Here is a 27004-nt window from a genome sequence, read left to right as displayed (position 1 = left end):
AGAATCGAAGAAAAAAACAATTTTAACTGTTTTTAGTTATCACATTTGTGTGTTAAGGTTGGCATTGTTCTTATAATAATTTTTTTAAATGTGTAGTTATTTTGGTGATGTTTAGAAGGAGGTTTTCAGAATGAGAGAAGGAGAACAGACAGAGGATCAATGAAGTTGCATTAAAAATGAAAACAAGGCCAGGCGTGGTGGCTACGCCTGTAATCCCAGCACTTTGAGAGACTGAGGAGGGCAGACCACTTGAGGACAGGAGTTTGAGACCAGCCTAGCCAACATGGCAAAACCCTGTCTCTACTAAAAATACAAAAATTAGCTGGGTGTGGTGGTGCACGCCTGTAATCCCAGCTACTCGGGAGACTGAGGCGTGAGAATCGCTTGAACCCGGGAGGTAGAGGTTGCAGTGAGCCAAGATTGCACCACTGCACTCCAGCCTGGGCAATAGAGCTAGACTCTGTCTCAAAAATAAAATAAAATAAAAACACTATGAAAAATAAAAATTTGCTGGGTGTAATGGCATGGACCTGTAGTCCCAGCTACTCAGAGGCTGAGGTGGAAGGATTGCTTGAGTCCAGGAATTTGAGGTTGCAGTGAGCTATGATTGTACCACTGCACTCCACCCTGAGTGACACAGAGAGACCCTGTCCCTATGCCAATTCTCCCCTTAACACAACAAAAAACCCACAGTAGTCCTGAATTAAATTGGAAGTATCAGCATGAACTCATGTAGTGTTTTATCTTAAAAAAATACTAATAATACTTATTTCCTAGCTCTAGCCACTAAAGCCAAGATACGATGATGTAACCGCTACCAATGAGCACTCTGAGCACCCAGATCTTGATATCTAATTACCATTCCCCACTAGAAGGAACCAGGGATTGTTGAGGGAAAACAGCTGATTTCAGGGCTGGGGCAGAAAATATACAAGATGAAAATCTTATCATACAAGATACTTAGGAAACTATTAAAGACTACTAGGGTCATGTCAAAAGGAATCAGCCACCTTGAAGCAGCTCCCAAGAACCAAAGATAGAACAATTGGAGCAAAAACAAAGACAGTAACTGTAATTACTATGAATACAGATGATAACACACATGATAACATCAGGTATGTTTCAACCATGAGTTCATAATGTACTCAAAGAAGAAAACAACTCTCACAGGGCATATTGGAAAGATGCCTGTGAACCACCTCATTTTGAAAACTGAAAAATAAAGGGAGGAAAGCCAAGAATCAATCCTACTTTTCTCATACAACCAAATCTCAGGGTAACCATAACTGATGAGAGTAAGTTTCTCCTTATAAAGTAGGTCAGCTAATAAACAAAGAAAAAATCAATAGCACTGGAATATTAATTGCAACCACTACAGAAGTAATGGATCTGTGCAATCAGTGGGTGCTAACCTCCTACTAGAAGGATCTGTCACCACCAATGAAGTAGTCTTGCCAAAATAAACCTAACTAGAATCTAACTCTCTAGATTTGTAAGAAATAGAGATGCACTCAGAAAGACTCATACTATGAGAAATTCTACAATATAAATGACCTAATATTTTGTCTTCCAACAAACCTTCAGATTATTCCAGAATATGCTGAAGTGTAAATTCCACTGCTACAGATTTAGAAAAGACTTAAAAGGCGCATCAAAAAATTACAGTGCATAGACCTACTGCAAGTAAACAAAAAAATATAAGCCACTCAGAGAAATGTCAACAATGGCTGAATATTTAAAGGTATTAAGGAATTAATGTTTTAGATGTGAATGGTATTTTGGTTATCCTTTTTTTTAAAGTTATCTTTTAGAGATACATTCTAAAATATTTTCAGAGGAAATGATAGGATTGGATCTACTTCAACATCATCATGAGGTGGGGTGATAGTAAACGAAACAAGTTGGCCATGTGTTCATTGTCGAAGCCACTGATTCAGGCATGGAGTTCATTATACTATTCTCTCTACTTTCGCATATGTTTGCAACTTTGCCTGATAAAAAGTCTTGAAGCCCCTCCCTCAAATAATATGAAACTATATTACCTGGAAAGGGGTGCAAATGGATACTGGTTAACTACTAGCTACTCTTAGTGTGGAGTGGAGCTCTGAAAGGACAAAAGAAAAGTTGATTCCATAGAGGAGAGTGGGGAAAGAGCACATAGAGAACAAGACACTCTACAGGGAGAAGTGCCCAGCCATCATCCACAAAAGACCCATCATCCACATCATCCACAAGAAGTGCCCAGCCATCATCGTCCGCACCCATCATCCACATCCTAAGCAGTCAGCCAATTATACTTTGGTGCTGTGGGGACCGGGGCTGGGTGCATGATTTCATCAGTGGGAAGCAGGTTAGATGATGACAGATCTTGGTGATGGAAATCGTTGCTTTAAACCGGGCTATTTGACATCAAAGTCATATCATATACCAGCTTATAGGCTACCTGCTCTGGAGACTCCCCAAACACTCCTCACCTTCTGGGATGTGAGAGGCTTGTCCCCCTGAACCACCCCTGTCCCTAGCCCACAGCTGTGACATCTCCCATTCAGGAACCTGGCCAGACCCTTGGACTCTTCCGCCTGGTGTTGTACACATGGGACTGGGTGGTGTGCAAGCTTCTGGCCCAGCATAGCTACATTTAGAAACGGAAGTCTGTGGATAATGTTTCAACGAAGTCTTGTGACTGTAGTTTGGAGGTCCTTTTTCTGTTGTTAGAGATAGCAGCTGAGCGCATGGGAGAAGAAAAATTTCAAAAGCAACTCTTGACTGGGTCTCAATCTTTGTTCAAAAAATAGTACAAGAATAAACCATCTTAGAAACCATCTTGATGTAGGGCTTGATCATCGAACTAGTGACACACTTTTGGCTCCATCTCATACCAGGGCAAATACAAAGAAGATTTAAATAAAATACATGTGACGAAATCTCACCAGCAGCTTGACACGTAATTAGATAATGACACTTTCTTACAGATTCTCTACCTCTTAAGTTTTAGCTTGAATGATCTTCCCCACCCTACCCTACACCCCTCCCTACCCCACCCCACTCAGCTCTGGCCAGTGTTTTCTCTCTTTGGTCACCTGGAGGGCGTCACCCTGTAGTGAATTCATCAGAAACAAAAGGCCATGGAATCCATGACAACTCAAGCATTTTCCTAAACTCTCCACGGCCAGGTATTGTCCTTACCAATCTCCCATGTGGTCAAAACAAATTTATATTGTGGAACAGTCCCAAACATCACCTCTGTGTTCTCTGACTCATTTATTCCAGTGTATCCAACCCAGACAGGAAGAGAGCCAGCCATCCCCTCCTACAAGGAAGTGGGCTGTCTCATGCTCAGGGAGAAGTCAGGCGGGCAGGAAGGAGCAATTGCTTTTATTTTTCCAGTTATATTACCAGGTTATGTATTTGAGATATGATTTCTCAAAAGGGAAGTAACTCAGGCAGAATCCATGCTTTTAACAATGGGTCCTTGGTCTAGAAGGATCTGCGTGGGGTTTAAGGCCCTCCTGTGGCTCTCTGATGAGAAGGCAGGCAGGCATGTCACAGAGGAAAAGGCAGGTAAGAACAACGTGCTGTGGGTCATGGGAGGAGACTCCACTTCTTATGCTACATACGCAGAGGCATGACTAGGCCCCCCCGCACGACTAGAAGGGCCTCATTCATAGCAAGCCTGGCTATAAAAATGCAGAAGGGCTGATAGTCATCCAACACACATTGCCAGCTTTTCTCTCCCCAGCAGTTCAAACTCACAAGGCCATTTGCACAGCATTTTGGAGAGCCACCCATCCCCTGAATGAAAAAGGTTTAAGAAAGTTAGTGCATAATCTAAGGGAAGGGCCTCAAAGCAGAAAAAAAAAAAAAAAAAAAAAAAATGTGATGGCAGCAGGTTGAGTTTTGCGGCTGCTCTTCTGTGCTATTCCATGGGACACCGTGCAACGCCGGCCTAGAAGCCTGGGTGCACTGGCGAGAGGGCGGGAGCAGGCGGGAGGGTCCACGCACTCAGGGCCCCAAGCTGAGCCTTCGGGGAAGAGAAATGAGGTCAGATCTCCACACCCCGGTGCTCCTGTGTACCCTCAGAAGTCATAGGGGGATACAAAAATGGTGACCTTGGACACGTGGTTGGCCTGGAAGGAGCGGTCCAGGTATTCCGACATGTCGACGTCCACCTCCAGCGTCTGAGGCCCCGCCAGGGTCTGCACGAGGATGAGCTCCCCAGTCTGCCGGTCTGAGCGCTGCATCACAAAGTGGCCGCGGCTGCTGCCACCCACGATCCCAAAGCGCAGGCTGTTGGGCCCAGCTCGGCCGGGGGCAGAGGCGGTGGCCATGCGGAAGAGCGTGATGGGCGTCTTCAGGTTGGAAGGCAGAGAGAGGTAATGGAAGGAGATGGTCTTGGGCAGATGGCGGCAGGGCCTGCTGTCCATAGGGCAGGGGTTCCGCTCACACTGGCTGGAGCAGAGAGGCAAAATGGGGGCCAGTCAGCCTTGGGGAGTCTCATGAGGGGGCTGCTCTGACCCGGCTGCCCACCTGCCCTCTTGCAGAGGTCACCTAGATGACCTTTCCCAGCGACGCGTCCTTTACCCAGGAGCTATGGAGCTGCAGGCGGTGAACGTAGCTGGTGTCAGGCATGGCAAAGGCAGGGCGCCGCTGCTTCTGTTCCTGCTCATTGGTGCTCCCTGCCCACCTGTGCACGTGTGTATGTGTGTGCATATATATTTATTTATGCTATTACTATCATTTTTACAGAAAAATAAAGCCTGGGAATATTAAATAACGATGGCAATGCTGATATTCAAACCAGGTGCCCTTTCTCCATGGGCTGCGACCTCCCTCAGTAATGGTAGGACCTCAGCAGTTAGTTAGCAACATCGTGTAATGCGGTGCTTCCCACACGGTATATGGCGAACTTCCTAAACACAGCAGCATGTATTTTATTTATTTCTTTATTTTAGACAGAGTCTCACTCTGTCGCCCAGGCTGCAGGGTGGTGGCATGATCTCGGCTCTCTGCAACCTCCACCTCCCAGGTTCAAGTGATTCTCCCGCCTCAGCCTCCTGGGTAGCTGGGATTACAGATGCCCGCCACCACGCCCAGCTAATTTTTGTATTTTTAGTAGAGACGGGGTTTCACCATGCTGGCCAGGCTGGTCTCGAACTCCTGACCTCAAGTGATCTACCCGCCTTGGCCTCCCAAAGTGCTGGAATTACAAGCATGAGCCACTGCGCCTGGCCATCACATGTATTCTTAAAGCAGGAAGCCCTGTTTTCCTTAATCATTTGGAAACAGGCTCTTATGGAAATGCTTTTGATATTTCTCTATCTTGTTAAACAGAAAAGACAAACGCAATCTAGTATATTTGGTGATTCTGTAGCATCATGATTATGCAGGTCAAATATCACATCCAGCTGTTGGTCGAATGCCCCGGAGGCCATAATAGACAGGTTCCCCATCCCTTCACCAAGTGACTCCATGAGGAAGGTTCTGATGTCTTCTCTCTCTCTACAAACTGCACTGCTTCAGTGCCACTAACTTTCTTGCTGCTTCTAATCTGCTTTAACTCAACAGCAATTCAAATAATTAAGTTACCTTCCATGGCTGTTACTTCATTTTAAAGACAATGCTAGGGCTCTTGTGATCTCTTTTTGAGAGGAAAACGTATGTGCTTTGTGATAGTTGTAGTTATTCCCTTAAAGGTCCATCTCCCAACTTTAAAAAAAAAAAAAGCTCTACTTGCTGTTTAAGAGTTGCAGTTACTAGATGTAGAATCGTCCAGTACTATGGGAAAAACAGAGCGGTATAATGCAGGCTGCATGGGATATGCAGGGTAACTCAGGGAGTCTACAGTTCCCGGATATGTGAATGCTGTCACCTCCCAAATCCATGTGATCTATACCTGTCTCCTGGGCTGCTATGGGTTTATCAGGGTAATGTCACCAACAGCTTCTTCCCTCCAGTGGCCTGCCCTGGCTTTGCCATTCTGGGGTGGCAGCAACCCCATCATCCTCTATGTAGTAGGAGAGCACTTAGTACATCAGTCCCATAGGGAATGGGGTTCTTATTTCTCCAGAGCAGCAACGCATTAAATGCAACCACTGAGGGGAAACGGCAATTCAGAGAAGCCAGCCTCCCAGCCTCCGGCCTCTCATCTTTCTATGGCGTAACTGTACCTTCTCCCAAGAACCTCTAGGAGGCATCCAGCCCAGCCACACTTGGAGGCCTGGGTGAGGGTGTGCACGCCCTGGAGATACTCACAATGGAGACGTCTTCACGTAGCTCACATTGCCGCTGCCCTCGGGGCACTCAGGGCTGACACACTGGAAGCTTCCACCGGTGTTGATGCACGTGGTCCCCTGGGGGCACACCGGCTGCAGGCCCACACATTCATCCACATCTGAGATATGGGACATACAAGGGGTGAGCGTCTCCCTGACCTTCCCTCCATTGCAGACAGAACCACCTGAGATGCCCTGCAGGCCCTGTAATGTGGTGCTGCCTGCTCCTGGCACTTATTCTTTTTTTTTTTTTTTTTTTTTTGAGATGGAGTCTCGCTCTGTCGCCCAGGCTGGAGTGCAGTGGCCGGATCTCAGCTCACTGCAAGCTCCGCCTCCCGGGTTTGCGCCATTCTCCTGCCTCAGCCTCCCGAGTAGCTGGGACTACAGGCGCCCGCCACCTCGCCCGGCTAGTTTTTTTGTATTTTTTTAGTAGAGACGGGGTTTCACCGTGTTAGCCAGGATGGTCTCGATCTCCTGACCTCGTGATCCGCCCGTCTCGGCCTCCCAAAGTGCTGGGATTACAGGCTTGAGCCACCGCGCCCGGCCGGCACTTATTCTTAAAGCACAAAGCTTGCCTTCCTGGAATGTGTGGAATCAAGGCCCTGAGGAAATGCCAGGGAGCGCCCCTCCCGGGGATCCTGTCCTCCTACCCTGGGGCATGACAGGTGGCAGGAGTGGTGGAAAGCACCAGGTGAGTGTTACTGGTCACAACACTTCTCTCAGACCTGCCTGCTTCTCAGCCCAAATGCCCCATTACCCTCCATGGCTGCTATTTTTCATCTATATATATACATATATATTTTTAAAATTTTTTTTACATTATAATCTTCCAAAAAGTCTCCCTCCCCATGCCGAATGCGGACACCTCCATATCATGATTTGTACGCGTTCTCTGCTGCCTTTGCAGACATCCAGAGAGTCTCCCCGCTGGAGGCCATCCTTCCCAACCCCGAGCAACCCTAGGTGGGCCTTTGTGAGCACTGTGGGAGGGAGGGAGGTAGTGTGGGTGGCTATCTGGATGCCTTCTCCTGCTCCAGCCCCAGGTCACCCGCTCCTCAGAGCCCTGCAGCAGGGGCCCAAGGGGTTGTCACCGGGGAGCCACCCCTCCCCTCACATTCCCACATCAGCCCATGGAGGAGCCCTCTGCCCTCTCTTCTCCCATTCTCCCTTGGTGGGTCAGAGCTGCTGCCTGGAGCCAGTGGGGCTCCCCTCTGTGTCCTGTTTCCAGGGGGGGAGTCCAGCTGAGGAGGTGGGCCTGTTCACCCTCCTAGTGTGAGGTGTGCCTGCAGGAGCAGAGCCAGTCCTCCCCCCGAAAGGCCCACTGCAGCACGGTAGTTTGAGGGTCAAGGGTCAGGATGATGCTGCTTGGGCTTCAGGCCTGAGATGTGTGCTCTGACTCAGCTCATGTGGAGATTCAGCATGTTTACATCAACTGGCATCTGTATGTTCCCTAAGTGGAGGTGGGCAAACACAGGAGGCTTCCTGTTAGGCACCCAGGGTCCCTGGGACTTGTCCTGTAGTGACGATGGTGACTGCTGCCAGGGTTCTCAGCCTCTCTGTTCTACAACCAACCCACTCTGCACACATCCTTCTTGCCCTCTTAGGTGCCTCCCACCCCTGCTGCTGACACTCCTTGTCAACTTCAGATGATGTTCTTTCCCACTCTGCCAGGAATCAGCCTCAGAAACCTCAACCCGGTCCTCCAGGAAGCCACTGCTGATGGACAGGGTTCAGCACTGGGGTGAAACCGGAGCCAGTTAGTTTCCACCTGCACCCCTGCCCCCCAACCCACTCTCTGCACCTGAGAGGCGGACTGGTTTTCAGCTGGGGTTGGCAAATGATAGTGACCCAGCCTGAGGGAGTCCTGACCTGCCTGGATGTGGTTCTGATGGTGGCTGTGTCCTTGATGGCCACCATCTATCAGGCTCTGGTAAGCCCCCTCACTTCCTGTACCCCTCAAGCCAGGGGTAGTGATGCCCCCGACTCTTGTCCCTCCCTGGGTGCTCCGTCTCCCTTGTCCTCAGCTACCATCAAACGAGCCTGGTGCTGTAGACGTAAGTGCCTGTAAGGTGCTACCCCTTTCAGAGGTGGACTTACAGGTGGCCACACAGGGTCATGGAGCCTCATGGGTTCCTCCAGATTCCATGACCTGGGTGACCACCTGGCCACTCTGCCTTTAGGTCCAGCCCTAGCTGAAGGCATTGTTGAGTGGGTGGAAGTGACCAGACCTTGAAAAAAAAAAAAACCCAGTTACTGGAATAAAGTTGGAAAAGACTACTTGCCAGGATGGTTAAGGAATTCATTTTCCTATTTATGTCGATGATGATGTGGCCTGACCTTTGAGAAGCCCTTTGGTTCGTGGCTTTTTCAAAATCGAATGTATCTGAAACTGTGACTCTCCTAACCACCTCAATCCCGATTGTGAGGTCCTGAGGGTTCACCACAGCAGCAGGTGGCCGGGTGCAGGCGGCACTCTGTAGCCTCACTCACCCTCACAGCTCTTCCCGTCGGCCAGGGTTAGGTATCCGCTGGGGCAGGTGCAACGGTAAGAACCCGGGGTGTTCACGCAGGTGTGCATGCAGAGCCGGGGGCGCCCCTCCTGCCCGTAGAGCTCACACTCGTTCACATCTGCGGACAGAAGTGCTCACTGTGACTCCCTGAGCCATGCAGCAGGTGTTGCCTGCTGTGACCCAGAACAGTCATGCCTCAATTCCTGGAAGCAATGGCAGCTGCAGTTAAGTGGCTGGGCCTCCGGCAGCCGCCATGCCCTACCCCCAGCAGAGCACTCGCAAGAGGAGCAGGTGTACTTCCCTTTCTCCTAAGCCGAGGGCCCAGAGGGCTAAAAGGAGGAGTGAGAGCGAGTTGACGTGCTAGGCCCTAGAAGGGCATCTCTGTCTTAGGCTGACGACACCTGGGGAGACTCTGCAGAGGCTGGCAAATCAAGCCTATTCCCTGAAAGCCGGGATGGGTTAACAGCCCCGTGTTAACTCTCTTTATCTTTGGGAATGGAGTAAGAGGGCCTCCTTTCTGCTGCTGTAAAATGAGGCAATTAGCACCAACTGACCAGATCTCAGATTTGAACTCCTGCTTTGCGTTGTTTGGGGAGAGAACTCTGGTAATCAGGAGAGCCCAGCAAAACTGAGCCGTCAGGAAAGCTAAGCCCAGAGAGGACCAAGGAATGAGTCCCACACCCCTACCCAGCTCCGGGCCCTCTCTACCAACACAACGACTTAAGCTCCTCCTTGCCACCTGTAGATGTGATCCCAGCCAGGACGGAGGGGATGGAGGGTCTCAAGCCTCTCCTGAACCAAGCGCGTGTGGCTTGGGCATAGGCTGGACCAGGTTCTGAGGTGGGGCGAGCTCTGATTTCTATGAATTAGCAGCTTTCTAACAATCGTTAGGTCAGTACTTACCTATAATGCAAAGTGGCCAGGCCTTCTGAGACCGCGCCCAGGAAGCCACCCGTGCCGGCAGGAGGACGGTGGGGGAGAGCCCCTTCCCCACCCCATGTCCTCCCGCTGCTGTCCCCAGTGTCCTGGCGGAGCCCGCGCCTACCCTCGCAGACGCTGTCGCCGGCGGCGCCGCTCAGGTGGAATCCGGCCTCGCAGCTGCAGTGCTGAGCCCGCTCCACCTGCGCACAGCGCGGCGCGCGGCTGAAGGCAGAGTCGCCGGCCACGCTGCCCTCGGGGGCGGCTGCGGGGAGAAGACACGCTCAGTGCCGGGCCCTGGCGCACCTGCCGTGGGCCCAACCTTGGGTAGGGGCTGGGAGCAGAACCAAGACGGAGGTACGGCCCCTTCTCAAAGAGCTTACTCTGGAGTAGGGAAAGGAAAGACAAGTAATTAACCACAAACCCAGACGACCCGTCCAGGGCCCACCCAAAGGGGACGCAGGACAGGAAGCGCACTCGAATAGAATGGTGCATGAAAATGCAGGCTACAGCTAGGGCAAGTCCACGTTTTCACTTAAAAATACTTGAACACCCCAACATTCTAACAGTGATCACTAGAGTTTAAAACCGTGGGCCACTATTTTTTGTTTCTGTGTGTATTTTTTATTTTATTATTTTTAATTTTAGGTTTGAATACCTTCCACATGTGAAGGTTATATAGATAAATACGTGTCACAGGGGATTGTGGTATACATTACCCAGGTGTTAAGCCCAGGACCCAATAGTTACCTTTTCTGCTCCTCTCCCTCCTCCCCTACCCCTCAAGTAGACTGCCGTGTCTGTTGTTTCCTTCTTTGTGTTCATAAGTTCTTGTCATTTAGCTCCCACTTATTAAGTGAGAACATGCAGTGTTTGGTTTTCTGTTCCTACGTTAGTTTGCTAAGGATGGTAGCCTCCAGCTCCATCCATGTTTCCACAAAAGACATGATCTCGTTCTTTTTTGTGGCTGCATAATATTCCATGGTGTATATGTACCACATTTTCTTTCTCTTTTTTTTTTTTTTTTTGAGATGGAGTCTCGCTGTGTTGCCCAGGCTGGAGTGCAGTGGCGGGATCTCAGCTCACTGCCAGCTCCGCCTCCAGGGTTCACGCCATTCTCCTGCCTCAGCCACGGGAGTAGCTGGGATTACAGGCACCAGACATCATGCCTGGCTAATTTTTTTATATGTTTTTTAGTAGAGACGGGGTTTCACCATGTTAGCCGGGATCGTCTCGATCTCCCGACCTTGTGATCCACCCTCCTTGGCCTCCCAAAGTGCTGGAATTATAGGCGTGAGCCACTGCGCCTGGCTCCATGTACCACATTTTCTTTATCCAGTCTGTTATTAAGGAGCATTTAGGTTGGTTCCATGTCTTTGCTATCTGCTGCAATGAATATTTGAGTGCATGTGTCTTTATGGTGGAATGTTTAATGTTGTTCTGGGTATATACCCAGTAACAGGATTGCTGGGTCAAGTGGTAGTTTTGCTTTTAGCTCTTTGAGGAATCACCATACTGCTTTCCACAATGGTTGAACTAATTTACACTCCCACCAACAGTGTATAAGGGTTTCCTTTTCTCCACAACCTCTCCAGGATCTGTTACTTTTTGACTTTTTAATAATAGCCATTCTGACTGGTGAGAGATGGTATCTCACACCAGCTAGTTTTGATTTGCATTTCTTTAATCATCAGCGATATGGAGCTTTTTTTCATATGCTTGTTGGCTGGATGTAGGTTTTCTTTTGAGAGGTGTCTGTTCATGTACGTTGCCCACTTTTTAATGGGGTTGTTTTCTCTTGTAAATTTAAGTTCCTTATAGATGCTGGATATTAGACCTTTGTCAGATGCAGAGTTTGCAAATATTTTCTCCCATTCTGTGAGTTGTCTGTTTACTCCTTTGATAGTTTCTTTTGCTGTGCAGAAGCTCTTAAGTTTAATTAGATTCCATTTGTCAATTTTTGCTTTTGTTGCAATTGCTTTTGGTATCTTTGTCATGAAATCTTTTCCTATTCCTCTGTTAGGACGGTATTACCTACGTTGTCTTCCAGGGTTTTGGTAGTTTTGGGTTTTACATTTAACTCTTTAATACATTTTGAGTTGATTTTTGTCTATGGTGTAAGAAGTAGTTCAGCTTCAGCCTTCTGTATATGGCTAGCTAGTTATCCCAGCACCATTTATTGAATAGGAGTCTTTTCCCCATTCTTGTTTTTGTCAGCTTTGTCAAAGATCAGATGGTCATAGATGTGTGGCCTTATTTCTGTGCTCTCTATTCTGTTCCATTGGTCTATGTGCCTGTTTTTGTACCAGTACCATGCTGTTTTGGTCACTGTAGCCTTGCGGTATAGTTTGAAGTTGGGTAATGTGATTCCTTTAGCTTTGTTCTTTTTGCTTAGGATTGCCTTGGGTATTCAGGATCTTTTTGGGTTCCATATACATGTTAAAATAATTTTTTCTAGTTCTGTGAAGAATGTCTTTGGTAGTTTGATAGGAATAGCATTGAATCTATAAATGGTTTTGGGCAGTATAGCCATTTTAATGATATTGATTATTTGTATTCATAAGCATGGAATGTTTTTTCATTTGTCTGTGTCTTCTCTGATATTTTTGAGCCATGTTTTGTAATTCTCATTGCAGAGATCTTTCACCTCCCTAGTTAGCTGTATTCCTAGGTATTTTAGTTTTGTGTGTGTGGCAATTGTGAATGGGATTGTCTTTCTGATTTGGCTCTCAGTTTGGTTGTTGTTGGTGTACAGGAATGCTAGTGATTTTTCTACATTGATTTTGTATCCTGAAACTTTGCTGAAGTTTTTATCAGCTGAAGGAACTTTTGGGCCGGGACTATGGGATTTTCTAGATATAGAATCATGTCATCTGCAAACAGAGATAGTTTGACTTCCTCTCTTCCTATTTGGATGCCTTTATTTCTTTCTCTTGCCTGATTGCTCTGGCCAGGACTTCCAATACTCTTCCAATACTACGCTGAATAGAAGTGGTGAGAGAGGGCATCCCTGTCTTGTGCCAATTTTCAAGGGGAATGCTTCCAGCTTTTGCCCATTCAGTATGATGTTGGCTGTGAGTTTGTCATAGATGACTCTTATTATTTTGAGGTCTGTTCCTTCAATATGTAGTTTGTTGAGAGTTTTTTAACATGAAGGGATGTTGAATTTCATCAAAAGCCTTTTTGCATCTATTGAGATAATCATGTGGTTTTGCTTTTAGTTCTGTTTATGTGATGAATCACATTTATTGATATTTATATGTTGAATCAACCTTGTATACTGGGGAGGAAGCCTACTTGATCATGGTGGATTAGCTTTTTGATGTGCTGCTGGATTTGGTTTGCAAGTATTTTGTTGAGGAGTTTTGTATCAATGTTCATCAAGGTTATTGGCCTGCAGTTTTCTTTTTTTGTTGTGTCTCTGCTAGGTTTTGGTATAGAGATAACTCTGGCCTCATAGAATGAGTTGGGGAGAAGTCCCTCCTCCTCAATTTTTTGGAATAGTTTCTGTAGGAACAGTACCAGCTGTTCTTTGTACATCTGGTAGAATTTGGCTGTGAATCCATCAGGTCCTGGGCTTTTTTTGGTTGGTAGACTATTTATGACCAATTCAATTTCAGAACTCGTTATTGGTCTGTTCATGGACCACTATTTTTTGTTCCTGGTTTTGTTTGTTTTCTTTTCTTTTCTTTTCTTTTTTTTTTTTGTATTTCTTCTACTTTTCTAAAGTGTTCACATTTTTTATTTTTACCAAGAACATAAATTTCTCCTTCCTTCCTTCCTTCCTTCCCTCCCTCCCTCTTCCTTTCTTCCTCCTTCCTTCCTTCCTTCCTTCCTTCCTTCCTTCCTTCCTTCCTTCCCTCCCTCCCTCCCTCCCTCCTTCCTTCTTCCTTACTTCCTTCCTTCTTCCTTCCTTCCTTCCTTCCTTCCTTCCTTCCTTCCTTCCTTCCTTCCTTCCTTCAGTCTGGCTGTGTCACCCAACCTGGAGTGCAGCGGCACAATCTCAGCTCACTGCAACCTCTGTCTCCCGGGTTCAAGCGATTCTCCTGCCTCGGCCTTTGAGTAGCTGGGATTACAGGCGCGTGTCACCACAGCCTGCTTTTTTTTTTTTTTTTTTCAAGTAGAGACGGGGTTTCACCACGTTGACCAGGCTGGTCTCAAACTCCTAACCTCAAATGATTCACCCACCTCAGCCTCCCAAAGTGCTGGGATTACAGGAATGAGTCATCTTGCTTGGCCAGATTATATTTCTAATCAGGAAAAAGTGTTATTTTTTCTGAAAGTTTTTCAAGGATTGGTGGGAATAAAACACAAGTGGACAAATCCTGCATGATTCTACTTAGATGAGGTCCCTCGAGCAGTCAGACTCACAGAGACAGAAAGAAGAATGAATGGTGATTACCAGGGGCTATGGGGAGGGCAATGGGGAGTTGTCCCATCACGGGTACAGAAGCTCAGTTTTACAAGACAAAAATAATTCCGGAGCTGGATGGTGGTGATGGTTGCATGACAATGTGAATGTGATTAATGCCACTGAGCTGTACAGTTAAAAATGATTAAACTGGTAAATGTTATGTTATATATATTTTATCATAATAAAAAATAGGATGAATGGATTTTTAAAAAAGGAACTGGAAGGATGCTGAAAGGCATGGGCCAGCTGATGGGAAGGAAGGTGTCAGGCTAGGGGACAAGGTGAGCAAGAGCCTAGGTGTGTGATGGCTGTTCATGGAGACTATGAGGATAGGAGCTGGCTTTGGATGTGCCTGCTTGCTTCCCCTCCTTCCCATTCCTGGGGAAGATTCTGGTCATGGGGACACTTTATAACAGGCCCCCCTGGACCCGAGCAACAATTGTCTAAAGACTCTTGGGCGGGCATGGTGGCTCACGCCTGTAATCCCAGCACTTTGGAAGGGCAAGGCAGGCAGATCACTTGAAGTCAAGAGTTCAAGACCAGCCTGGCCAACATGGTGAAACACCATCTCTACTGAAAATACAAAAATTAGCCAGGAGTAGTGGCAGACACCTGTAATCCCAGCTACTCGGAAGGCTGAGGCAGGAGAATCACTTGAACCCAGGAGGCGGAGGTTGCAGTGAGCTGAGATGGTGCTACTGCATTCCAGCCTGGGCAACAGAGTAAGACTCCATCTCAAAGAAAAAAAAAAAATCCCACAGTGGGAGGAAACCCTAAAGAGTGGGGTTTCGAACATTCAGTGACCAGGACTGGCATATTTAGGGTGAAAGGGAACCTATTTCTTTTTCCCTCTTGTTTGTAAACAAGGGGAGGGGCCGTGAGGTATCCAAGAAGGCCCTGGCTCTGACCTCAGTTTCCATAGAAAGCAGTCCCAGGGACAGGAGCTATAAGGGGCCACTGAGCTCGGGGGAACAGCCTCATTCTGAGAAAGCGCCCAGCCAGCTGACTCAGCTGAACTGAATCAAGGCACATGAAGCAGCAAATCTCTTGGCACACTATTTAAACCTGACCTTGGGCTGGGTCCAGTGCCAGGATCACAAGTATTGATAAAGCTCTTGTCCACTGGACACTGCACTGGCCCCAATGTCCCTTCCCCCCACAGATATTTCATACAGAAATAAAGACAAACAGACATCACACACCAGATTTTCTGGCGAAGGAATAGGACATCTTTGGAGCTGAATGAGATCTTGGTTGCAGCATGGTGCGGGAACCCCTGTCCATCCTCCGCAGATTCCTTATCATTGGATTTTCTTGCCATATGCAAAACCTAGCACCACGTGACTTCGTAGACCTTCTGGGTCGAGATAGGTTGAGACTCAAGATGTGAATAATAATCTCAAAACCAGTCAAATGTATAGTTATCCAGCTCTCAAAATACTTGGACCTGCATCAATAGCTGCTAATTTTGCAGGATATGATGGGAACACTGGAAAGAAAAAGTGGTTCTGCTGGCAGAAGAAACGTGACCAAGCAAAGGTGGCAACAATGAAACTTCTTGGGCCACATTCCCAGTCTAGGGGATTTTTAGGTTGGGAGTCAGTTCTTGCACTCGTGTTTTCTACTATAAGAAGGATCAGAACTCTGGTTGCATCAAAGAGCTAAGCTCTGTCAAGTGACCACCTTAGAAAACCAGAGGGATCGATGGATGTGAAACAGAGAGGAAAAGCTCTATCTTTGAGAGGGGGACCGAGCTCCCTACATGTCCGCATTCGGTGACCTATGCCTAGGGTCCTCCTCTCCCCACAGCAGGATGTCCTCACCGAACCCCACGGTGGCTACGTACCAGTCTGGGCCTGATGCTGACAGCGGTTCCCGGTCCTTCCTGGAGGACAAATGCATCTGTACTGGTTGACTCCTTCTACACACGTACCACCATTTTGACAAGGCTGGCTGGAGCATTCACTGATATCTAGGAAGATAAATAATTTTCAAATACAAGGATGTGAGTTCTAGGTCTAAAACAAATACAAATAAAAAAAAACCGATGAAGGGGTAACTTCCTTTACATTGTAGGATAACTCCCACTTTCTACCTGACCCCACCCACTCTTTCCGCCCTCTGCACCTGCAAGAGCTGCCAAGGGGCCGATGGGGCTGATATGCAGCCTTGTTGCATCTCCATTCAGCAGGCCCTGCACCCAGGCACACATTGCCCACCGGGGGCTCTGCGTGCAGGAGCTGGCCTATGACCTGGCCATACTCCACCCACAGGCACTATTTTCTAATTCGCAAAGGTGCGGTGTAGACAGCTGTAGCCAGACAGAGGTGGCATCTGCCCGCATTGCCTTTGAGTCAGGCCCTGCAACCCACGAACCCTTTGCTCCATCAGCCAGCACCTGGGAGAAACACTTTTAAACAGGAACAAAATTCAATGCAGTTATAAAGGGGAGGGATGGCCCACTGGAATGTCCAGGGTTGGGGAAAACGAGTTCTCCAAATTCCCACCCAGAAGCCCTACTGTGCTTGACCAGGTAAGAGGTTTTTTGACATTTCTTTAACATTGGTAAAGGGAGATGTTCCTTGCTCATCTACACAACATTTCTGTGGAAAAGGTCTTTGGAGAGAGAGACTGTTATTTTAAAAAGCTCAAAAGACTTTTCTTCTCTGAGTGGTAGGCTTACAGGCGATTTTTCTTTGCTTTTTTATGATTTTTTATATTCTTTCCTTTTCCCATAATAATCACGTATACATTTTTTAATTAGAAAAAAAAATGATTCTTTTAAAACCCAGAGGCCACATGTTAGCTGGGCATAGTGGTGGGTGCCTGTAATCCCAGCTACTTGGGAGGCTGAGGCAGGAGAATCGCTTGAACCCGGGAAGCAGAGGTTGCAGTGAACCGAGTTCGCGCCACTGCACTCCAGCCTGGGTGACAGAATGAGACTCCGTCTCAAAAACACAAGACAAACCAACCAACCAAACAAACAAAACCCCATAGGCCACATGTGCTTGTTATGAATTCCCTAAGCCCAGTTTTAGTGCACAGAAATAGGCCATTTCCATCAGAGAGAGGCTTGTCAGTTCACTGACTTGACCATATCATCTTCGGAAAGACAACGGAAAACACTTCCTTGTTGGCATAAACGCAGCCTTTCCTGCGTGTCTATCAAGAGGAAGAAACAGGTGCTTGGCTCCTAATGAGAACGACAGACTTGTTTTGGGTGGAATGGGAGGGACTTAGGCTTCCCTTAAGCCTCCTGGAGTTTGGGATGTCATTAGACTCTCACACAGTTTCTATTTGTTGCAAACAGACAGACTGCCGGAATGCCGCTCATCCCTACAGAAGGAGCCATTTGTTTCTCAGTAACCTCAGCCTGGTTGCACTGTCCCTCGTACAGCCTGTTTGCAGATGACCGGTTTCCAGGAATGTGTCTGAAATGACTGTACACAAATGCTTGGGGTTGCTTAGAGCTCGGGGTTGCTGTTTCTTTCCATTGTCCAGCTCCATCGTTGCCCACCAACATAGTCTGGAAGTGGGCAGATCACGAGGCCGTGAAGTTGTGGGCAGAGAGCCAGAAAATGTGACCACCAGTATCTTGTAGCTTGGCCCCAGTAGGGCCAGTGCTGTGGTCTCTCCTTTGCTGCCCGCCAGAAGAAGGCACTGAGCCTGACCTGTACCTGAACCGTGTGGATGGGGGTTGGGGATCATCGGCGCAGCAGAGAAACGCACAGGTGTCCCAGGACCGTGCACTCTGTCTGCCTCTCTGGATCCGCCCAGCATATTCATTTCTAGACAGGCTGCATTCAGGCTGTCTTTATCTATTATCTTGATATGCAGTCAGAGGCATCCAATGGCCTGATGGCCAGCCTGGCACCCCCTCTGTGTCCTGATTGAAGTACAGTTGTCATCACACCCATGTGTGTCCCAGGCTGTGGCGTTCAGTCAAGTGCATGGCAGGGGCTGGCAAGCCACAGCCCAGATGATAATCCTGCTTTCATCTGCTGTTTCGTGAGCACTTACTGTTTTCATGAAGCCTAGCTAAGGATCTTATATGCGTGACCGAACTTTTTGCTTTTATTTCTAATTCCTTCCTGACTTTTTTCTTTTATTTCTAATTCCTTCCTGGGTTCTGTCAACTCATTTCCAGTCTTCCATTTTTCCAGTCACCTCATTTTTTAGTGTTTTGTCATTTTTATCTAAACTGTTCTTTCCTTGCTTTTACCCTTTAAACATTTCTTTTGCCTGTGATACTCTAGGTTATAGTTTTTATCTGTTTTATGGGAATGCCTTTCTGGCATTTCTTTATTGCCTATAGAAATTTTACTCTTTTTTCTTATAATAGCTTCGATGGGATTTGTCAAGAATCCTTTCCATTACTCATAATTAAGTGAAATAAGTTTTCGCATATAGTTTTGCTAACTTCATGACTCTGAAATTCTCACTTCTGTTGTTTTTCCAATGTGAGCAAACACAGGGCCTCACACTCTCTCGGCTTTGCCTCCTTCACACTTTTGTCTGGACGACCATCTCTTTCATTTGCACCTATTTTCCTTGTTGCGCCCAGTTTGGAGTCTCCTCCCCTTAAAGTCTCCTTAATATTAAGACTTTGCCCTGGAAAATTTTGGAGGTTCCTATGGGGGCAGGCTGTTCCAGCAACTGAAACTTCCTATTGAAAAGATGAACTTAGGGCCAGGTGCGGTGGCTCACACCTGTAATCCCAGCATTTTGGGAGGTTGAGGCGGGTGGATCACTTGAGCTCAGGAGTTCAAGACCAGCCTGGCCAGCATGGCAAAACCTCATCTCTACTAAAAATACAAAAAATTAGCCAGGCATGGTGGTGGGCACCTGTAGTCCCAGCCAGATGGGAGGCTGAGGCAGGAGAATCGCTTGAACCCAGGAGGCAGAGGTTGCACGAGCCAAGATGGTGCCACTGCACTCCAGCCTGGGCGACAGAGTGAGACTCCGCCTCAAAAAAAAAAAAGAAAAAGAAAAAGTGAATTCTATACCTGAGAAAACTGACCCAGAAAGACTGGCACTGAGGCAGATCCTAATCAAATGACTGAATTTTAAAGAAAAAAAATAAATATTTTGGGGGTGTTCAGGCAAAAAGACCAATATAATAGCACAACAGCATCAGTTTAAAACAGACGACACAGAGTGACATATTTAAGATACACAAGAATAGAAAAATGTGAGATAGGTGTTTTATGTCCAATGAAATTAACAACCAGTAAAAAAGCAAAGTGGGAAAACTCAGGAAATTGCTCTAACTAGACAGACATCAGAATGAGGATGTCAGTGACACTCGCTGAGTCAGAAGAGATGTTATCAACCAATTCTAAGTTATAAAACTGATTTGGACCCTGATTCAAAGAAAGTGTTAACAAGTGTGAGACAATTGGGGGAATTTTTACTCTAATTAGATATTGATGATATTAAGGAATTTGCTGTGTTAATCACTGGATTTTAGGTACATAAGTTCATTCTACTATTCTCTGTAGTTTGGTGTGTTTGAAGCTTTCCATAGTGTAAAAATATTTTAAGATGCTTAACTTGGCATTATTTGTAATTATGAAAACCTGGAAATGGCCGGGCGTGGTGGCTCAAGCCTGTAATCCCAGCACTTTGGGAGGCTGAGACGGGCGGATCACGAGGTCAGGAGATCAAGACCATCCTGGCTAACACGGTGAAACCCTGTCGCTACTAAAAAATGCAAAAAACTAGCCGGACGAGGTGGCAGGCACCTGTAGTCCCAGCTAATGTAGTCCCAGCTACTTGGGAGGCTGAGGCAAGGAGAATGGTGTAAACCCAGGAGGCGGAGCTTGCAGTGAGCTGAGATCTGGCGACTGCACTCCAGCCTGGGCGACAGAGCGAGCCTCCATCTCAGGAAAAAAAAAAAAGAAAACCTGGAAACAATAGAGAGGTCATTCAATAAGGCCTAGAATAGCCCTTACGAGGAAGTGTTTCCTAATCATAAAGAGTTAGGTTTAGAAAGAAGAGGTAATGGAGAGTTGCTCACGTTAATATGAAGAGGTAATGGAGAATTGCTCATGTTAATATCTATACACAGATGATACTAAATATGTGCGACTTGGATGTATGTGCTTAGATAAAAGACTAGAAGGAAATTCATCTTTTTTCATTCATTTAATCATTTAGTAAATCATCCAGCCAGTCAGTTACTCGGTAACTATTTATTGAGTGGCTACTATATATTTAAAAGGCAGCTCTTTCTACCCAAATCCTTTTTTTAAAGGTCTCGGGAAAGGCCTCATGATACAGAAGAAGAGATGGACTGAAGCTCTGCTCCCTTCTCACTGCAAAATGCCCTTCCAAACACTCCATCCAGTGCCACTGGCCCTGCTTTCCACAGCCTCCCCGAAGTCTGCCTCTCTGGGCCCTTCGTGTCTCCTTTCGCCCTCCTCCTTCTCCATTTGGCTTCTCGGTGCCCTGCAGATCTCTGCCTGAGTCACATTTCTGTCTCCACCCTCTCCTTGCAGGTCCTCCTACCACTGCCCATGGGATTTCAGTACTATCTTATGCTAATAATTCCCAACTGGGTATCTCCAACCCTTCTGCTGCCTTGAGCTCCAGACGATGTCTACCCATCTAGGGTGGAATGAATGGATATCCACTAGGGTGTCTGTCGCACAGCCATTTTAACTTAGTATGTCCAAAATGGAATTCTGATCAATGACCCACACACGAGTTGCTTAAAAACAAACCACATCCATCACTCAGTCTTCATTATCTCTGTAAATGATACCCTGCATGCCGTCATCCAAGCCTGAGTCTGGGAACCTTGATTTCTCCTCCTGGCTCACAGCAGCAAATTCCATCAGTTCTGTCTCTAAAAATACCTAGAATCTCCACTGCCACAACCTCTCTCCTGGACTTCTACAATAGCCACCTATGTGTCTTCCCAGCTTCCATTCTTGTCATCTCCTAATGCATTCTCTATGCAGCAGTGACACTTGTCTTAACCCTGTTTATTTGGCTTAGAACTAAAATCCCATCACCTGCACCGCCCATGACTACAGTGCTGGCCCGCATGTCTCTCCACCTCGCCTGGCTCACTCTCAGCTCATATAATCTCCAGCAACAAGGTTCTATAATTTGGTTTTTCATTTCCTCAAATGTGCCAAATTCTTCCCTTCCCTGGGGGTCTTTGCTCATGCTCCTTCCTTTTCTTTCCTTTTTTTTTTTTTTTTTACTTTTGAGACAGGGTCTCACTCTCTCACCCAGGCTGGAGTGCAGTGGCATGATCTTGACTCACTGCATTCTCTGCCCCCTGGGGTTCAAGTGATTCTCCCGGCTCAGCATCCAGAGTAGCTGGGATTACAGACACATGCCACCACACCCGGCTAATTTTTGTATTTTTAGTACAGACGAGGTTTTGCCAAGTTGGCCAGGCTGGTCTCAAACTCCTGACCTCAGCTGATCCAGTCACCTTTTCTTTTCTTTTCTTTATTGTTTTTTTTATTTGTTTTTTGTTTTTTGTTTTTTTGAGATGGAGTTTTGCTCTTGTCACCCAGGCTGGAGTGCAATGGCGCAATCTCAGCTCGCCGCAATCTCCGCCTCCCAGGTTCAAGCGATTCTCCTGCTTCAGCCTCCTGAGTAGCTGAGATTACAGGTGCCCGCCACCAAGCCCAGATAACTTTTTGTATTTTTAGTAGAGATGGGTTTCACCATGTTGGCCAGGCTGGTCTCGAACCCCTGACCTCACGTGATCCACCCTCTTCAGCCTCCCAAAGTGCTGGGATTACAGGTGTGAGCCACCGCGCCTGGTCCCTCCTTCCTTTTCTTAAAACAGTGTCTGCCCTGTGCTGCCCAACTACCTGCTCTTTGCCTGGCTAGATCCCGTTCCTCCTTTCATCTCAGTGTCATTGTCCCCTGCTCAGAGGACCTCAACTGCTCCTTGCCCCATGCTGTTGACTCTGTCCCTTGTTAGGTCATATGTGGCCCTCACCACAAACGTCAGCTCGCTTCCCTTGGTGTGTGGCTACCTGCTTTGCTTTGCCTCCTCTTAGCCTGTGCACCCCAGAGGCTGGGGTGGTGTCTGTGGGATTCGGCATTGAGTCCCTGGCATCTGGCACAGTGCTTTGTGCATGGCTGGTTCTCAGTACAAATTGGTTGAATAAAATAATGAAGGTTAAAAATAAAGGATGGGGACGACTGACAAAGATTCCTTTTCACCAGCATGATGATAAGTGACAACGGTATTTATATCTCTTAAATTTGTTTCTTTGGTTACCCACATTGTCAAAGGCACAAGATCTTCAGCTGTGATTCCCAATTCAGAAAGCTTTACATCTTAAAAACATGGCCTTCAGAGAAAGAAGGAGGAAACAATGAAAATAATGGAGAAATGGAGAAAGCCAAGTGGCTGTTTTCCACTTTGGAGTTCTGGAGTCCACCTCTGCCTGCTGTTTTTTTTTTCTCCCGAGACGGAGTCTTGCTGTGTCGCCCAGGCTGGAGTGCAGTGGTGTGATTTCGGCTCACTGCAACTTCTGCCTCCCGGGTTCAAGCAATTCTCCTGCCTCAGCCTCCCGAGTAGCTGGGATTACAGGTGCCCACCACCATGCCTAGCTAATTTTTGTATTTTTTAGTAGAGATGGGGTTTCGCCATGTTGGCCAGGCTGGTCTTGAACTCCTGACCTCAGGTGATCTGCCGCCTCGGCCTCACAGAGTGCTGGGATTACAGGTGTGAGCCACCGCTCCTGGCCTGCCTGCTGTTTTTTAATGGCGTGATTGTGTATAATTTCCTTCCCTGCCAAGTTGGGTTCATCACTGTCTTTCCAAGCAGCTGACGAGGGTTGGAGTGAGGGACAATTATGACAGCACTGCCAAATTTGTCACTGGCACTGATATTTTGGGCATTGAAACGAATTCTCTGTAATTAAGATTATGCCCCCACTGTGGTCATAACACATGGCGACCACACGACCAGTGGTTTGGAACATGCAGTGGGTGTGCTCAGTGGTTGCTGGTAAGTTTCTAGGTTTGGTCACTAGACTGTTGAGTTCCAGCCTGTGTCCCGTCCACACCCTTAATACTGTCACAATTGGTCATCAAACAGCAGTCCGGAGCACTATTTCTCCCTCCTGGCAGGTTTGGCTGGCACTGCTTTGAGGCTCTTGCTGGAGACAACATCCATGAATCACATCAATTCCTACTGAGAACAGAAGTGTCGGCACAGGCACCGTCTACTCACTTAGGAGGGGCCGTGGCCAGTAGCTGCTGGAGCAGCTTGATTGCAACACATGAGTATTTTTGTCCAATCACCACCATGGGTTCAATGCCCAGGCCCCATCTATGCTTCAGGAGAAGAAAAATCTCCATCTAAGATCTCATCCTGGACAGGCCACCACCTTGTTCCCTGGGTCAGTCCTTCCCAAGTTTTCGATAGCACATGCCGCCCGAGTAGACATCCCCAAGCTGGGCTGCACCACGCAGCTCTTTGGTGTGGAGGTCAGGGAAGAAGGAAAAACGGCTCTGCAGGAGGCTATGGGGAGATAAGAGACAAGCACAAGGTGCATCTGGAATGGGCCGGTACATCCAAGGGCAAGACTCAGGACCATGGGAAAGGTCAGTAGGCTTGCTGGCCGCCTGGCAAGTGGGACCGTCTGCCCTGCACCGTGGTCCTCCCGGCAAAGTCTGCCCTCTACATCTCAAGAAAGGGAAATCTGCCCAGCAGGGCTGGGGGCTCTGATCTTTGTAAGAGTTGGGTTGGCCTTCCCAAAACATCAGGGCAAGTAGCAGTGAGCATAACAGGTGTCTTCCCCGGACAGAGATGACACACGCACAGTCTACTGTTCTGCCTGTGGCTGGCTGTCATCCTGACTGATTTGGGCCCAAACTGCATCAGCACTTCAACATTTTCAATATATTTTCTGCTTCTGGCATTTGCAAGAACAGATCAAGTGGTACTGTTAACAGCAGTATTACTTAGGGAACATATGAAAAATGCAGATGTCTTGGGTCTCATCTAGAAAGGTCCTGACTTGGTAGGTCTTTTGAGACCTCAGAATCTGTCTTTTATGAGCTTCCTGGGTGACTCAGGAGCACTTGAATGTTTGAGATCATGGTACAAGTCACGACGCGGCAGAGCCCTCTTTTCCATTGAGGGGGTCCTGCTGCAGCGAGGGAGGTGCAGAGGCATAACTAAGCACCCAAGGTCAAGAAGGAAGCTGGCGGACACCCCCAGGAGCCTCTAGGAAGGTATTCTTGGCCAGTCGCTAGGATGGAGATGGACTGTGGGGAGGGCTTTGGGTCTCCACCTTTGTCAAGTAACTACGTGTTCCTTTGCTTGAGTCACTTCTTAAGACTATGTTCCTGGGCCTCCAGTGTTTTGCATGTATCTGCCTAAAAAGGCCTTTCTGCTATCTTCTCTGACGAACTCATCTTTTGGTTTTAATCACATGATGTGCATTGTGGTATGTCGCCATTGAGGACAGAATATTTGGATAATACCTGAGCAAGCAAGAAAAAACAGCACACACATAAGTAAGATGTGCTTTCACTTGCAGCACCGCTTGGGGGCACGTGGGCAGGTGCAGCCCTTCTGCCGGGGGCAGGCAGTGCTCAGTTCAAAGCGAGCCTGAAGCCAGTAGGCCCCTCCAGCCACAGATACACAACCCAGAGACAGTATCGGGGGATAAGAAGACCTTGTCGGCATTGTTTGTGGTGGCCAGGAGTTGACTGCAATCAGGTGTCCATGGCAGGGGGTGGACAGATCAGATGCAGGGGTGCACCCCAGAGAGGACGATGCACCCCAGAGAGGACGAGACAGCTATCAGAAGCACTGGAGCAGACTGCACGTGGCAATGCAGATGGGTCCCGAAAGTGCTGAGGAGACCGAAAAGGAAACCAACCGGGATGTGTAACTCAATCTGTAAGTTAAAAATACTGACACCCAAAGCAATAAAAATGAAATATCTGTGTGTACCCACCTCCCCTTCCATGGCTTATCACCCAGGAGGTGCTTAACCTGGCTTGAGATCTTTCAGAGTCAAGTAAGTAAATACCAGATATTGGCATTTCCGCTGTTTTGTTTGCATGTTACATGACTTGTATTTCCTGGCTGGTTCCTAGGTGGGTCTGAGAGCTGGTCATCAACCTTTGAACCATCATCACTCTTTCCAGAGGTCAGGAAAGAGAAGCCTAAATTGTAAATGTGGTTCTGGTTGCCCTGAGCTGCTCATGGCAATCCTTCCTCATCTTTAGGGATGGCATGCTTTCTGGAGTCCTTCTGTATTTTCAAGTAATTTAAGCATCCAAAGTCCTCTCTTGGCCAAGTGCGGTGGATCACACCTGTAATCCCAGCACTTTGGGAGGCCGAGGCGGGCGGATCACTTGAGGCCAGGAGTTCGAGACCAGCCTGGCCAACATGGTGAAATCCCTTTTCTACGAAAAATACAAAAGTTAGCTGAACGTGGTGGTGGGCACCTGTAGTCCCAGCTACTCAGAAGGCTGAGGCAGGAGAATCGCTGGAACCTGGGAGGTGGAGGTTGCAGTGAGCTGAGATTACGCCACTGCCCTCCACCCTGAGCAACAGAGCGAGACTCCGTCTCAAACAAAAACAAAAACAAAAAAGTCCTCTCTCTACTCTGCTCTTCGCAATCCTCTTGTTTATATAATGTCCGTGTTGCTCCTTCAACTCTTTGGCTAGAACCCTGGACATTCTGCCTCAGCAGATGTCCCACGAACCTTGCTCTGAAAATGACTGGTGACTGGTGGCCAAGATTTTTTTGACCATGGGTTTTTGAAAAGCCAACAGATGTTTTGTGCCAAGGCTGATTTTCCTCTATAGCAGAAAAGTGCTGTTTTTAGACCTAGCACGGACAGAAGCTTTTTCATGCCTCCCCCTCACAGTGGACTCTCCTGGAGCCTGTTGATACCAAGTCCCGGTGCAGACAGAAAGCACACCTGAGGAGTGCCCTCAGCTCCAGAGGATACCAGCAGCCTCACAGACAGACTGCAGGCCCAGAACGGAGCAGCCACAGGAGCATCGTCCTGCAGTGTCTTCCTCTGGTCCCTTCCCCAACCCATGGGCAGCTTCTTGCCCTCACATTGATAAGAACCAGTCACTGGTGTCCAAAGCAGAGAGTGGTGTGAAGGAGCGCAGACTCTGGGGTCAGAGTGTCCAAGTGTGAAGCATCTTAATAGTGCCCCCCACCCCCAGCTGTGTAACCTTGGGCAAGTTCTTTAACCCCTGTGTGCCTCAGTTTCGCCATATGCCAAACAAGACTAAATTATTATGAAGATACAGTGAGCTCCTACGGATAGATACCAGCGCCAACCCGGCATGGAGGTGAGTGATCGGGCACACTGGCTGCTGTTCTGTGGTTGAGGAATGATTAAAGAACCAAGCAGAAAATATTCCAAGCAATGGCCCTTTCTATGAAGCAAACCCTTGCTATGCTGTGATGGGTCCAGCCCAGTGGGATGGGAAGGAGAGACGGTACCTCTACAGCGGGGCTGCTCCCCTGTCCAGGTGCCATTGGGAAGACACACCACGCTGCTGGGCCCGACCAGCCGGAACCCAGGGTTGCAGGCAAAATGGACTTCATGATCCACTAAGTACTTGCTTCCAAACTTTCTGCCATCTGCGGGGGCGTTCAGAGCCGGGCAGGAAACTGTAAGGAGAGATGGAAGGATTACGCGCTCCTCGTCCTGGACCACAGCCCTTAGACATTACTGAGTTACAGGACTTCCCATCTTGAAGTGCCCTCTGTTGCCTGCCTGCTGCAGACTGTGCACCGTGCTGGTCATTCTGCATGCTGCGTCTCATCAAGTCCTCAAAGCTCTCTTGGGGATGGGTGGTACGATGGCTGCTTAGCAAAAGGTGACGAGACTGGGGCTCAGAGACACTAAGTGCTGTGTGCAAG

The 27004-nt window shown here is 47.7% G+C and overlaps 1 protein-coding gene across 1 annotated transcript in view; it reads right to left on the bottom strand.

The window, feature by feature from the left end:
• Positions 1–3358: 3358 nt before the first annotated feature.
• The window catches only part of FBLN7 (fibulin 7), a 49124-nt gene continuing 25478 nt past the window's right edge, over positions 3359–27004 (bottom strand). Inside the window, exons 3-8 of the mRNA XM_001087308.5 lie at positions 26582–26752; positions 15961–16086; positions 9828–9965; positions 8763–8900; positions 6253–6391; positions 3359–4449 (exon numbers count right to left, since the gene is read on the bottom strand). Of these exons, the coding sequence (XP_001087308.3) occupies positions 4077–4449; positions 6253–6391; positions 8763–8900; positions 9828–9965; positions 15961–16086; positions 26582–26752 (1085 nt within the window). The 3' untranslated portion in view covers positions 3359–4076. The remainder of the gene's footprint in view (positions 4450–6252; positions 6392–8762; positions 8901–9827; positions 9966–15960; positions 16087–26581; positions 26753–27004) is intronic.

Source organism: Macaca mulatta, chromosome 13 (assembly GCF_049350105.2).
Source record: "Macaca mulatta isolate MMU2019108-1 chromosome 13, T2T-MMU8v2.0, whole genome shotgun sequence".
NCBI classification, from domain to species: domain Eukaryota; kingdom Metazoa; phylum Chordata; class Mammalia; order Primates; family Cercopithecidae; genus Macaca; species Macaca mulatta.
The sequence above is the reverse complement of the archived record's forward strand: the minus strand, read 5'-3'. Positions and strand labels throughout refer to the sequence as shown.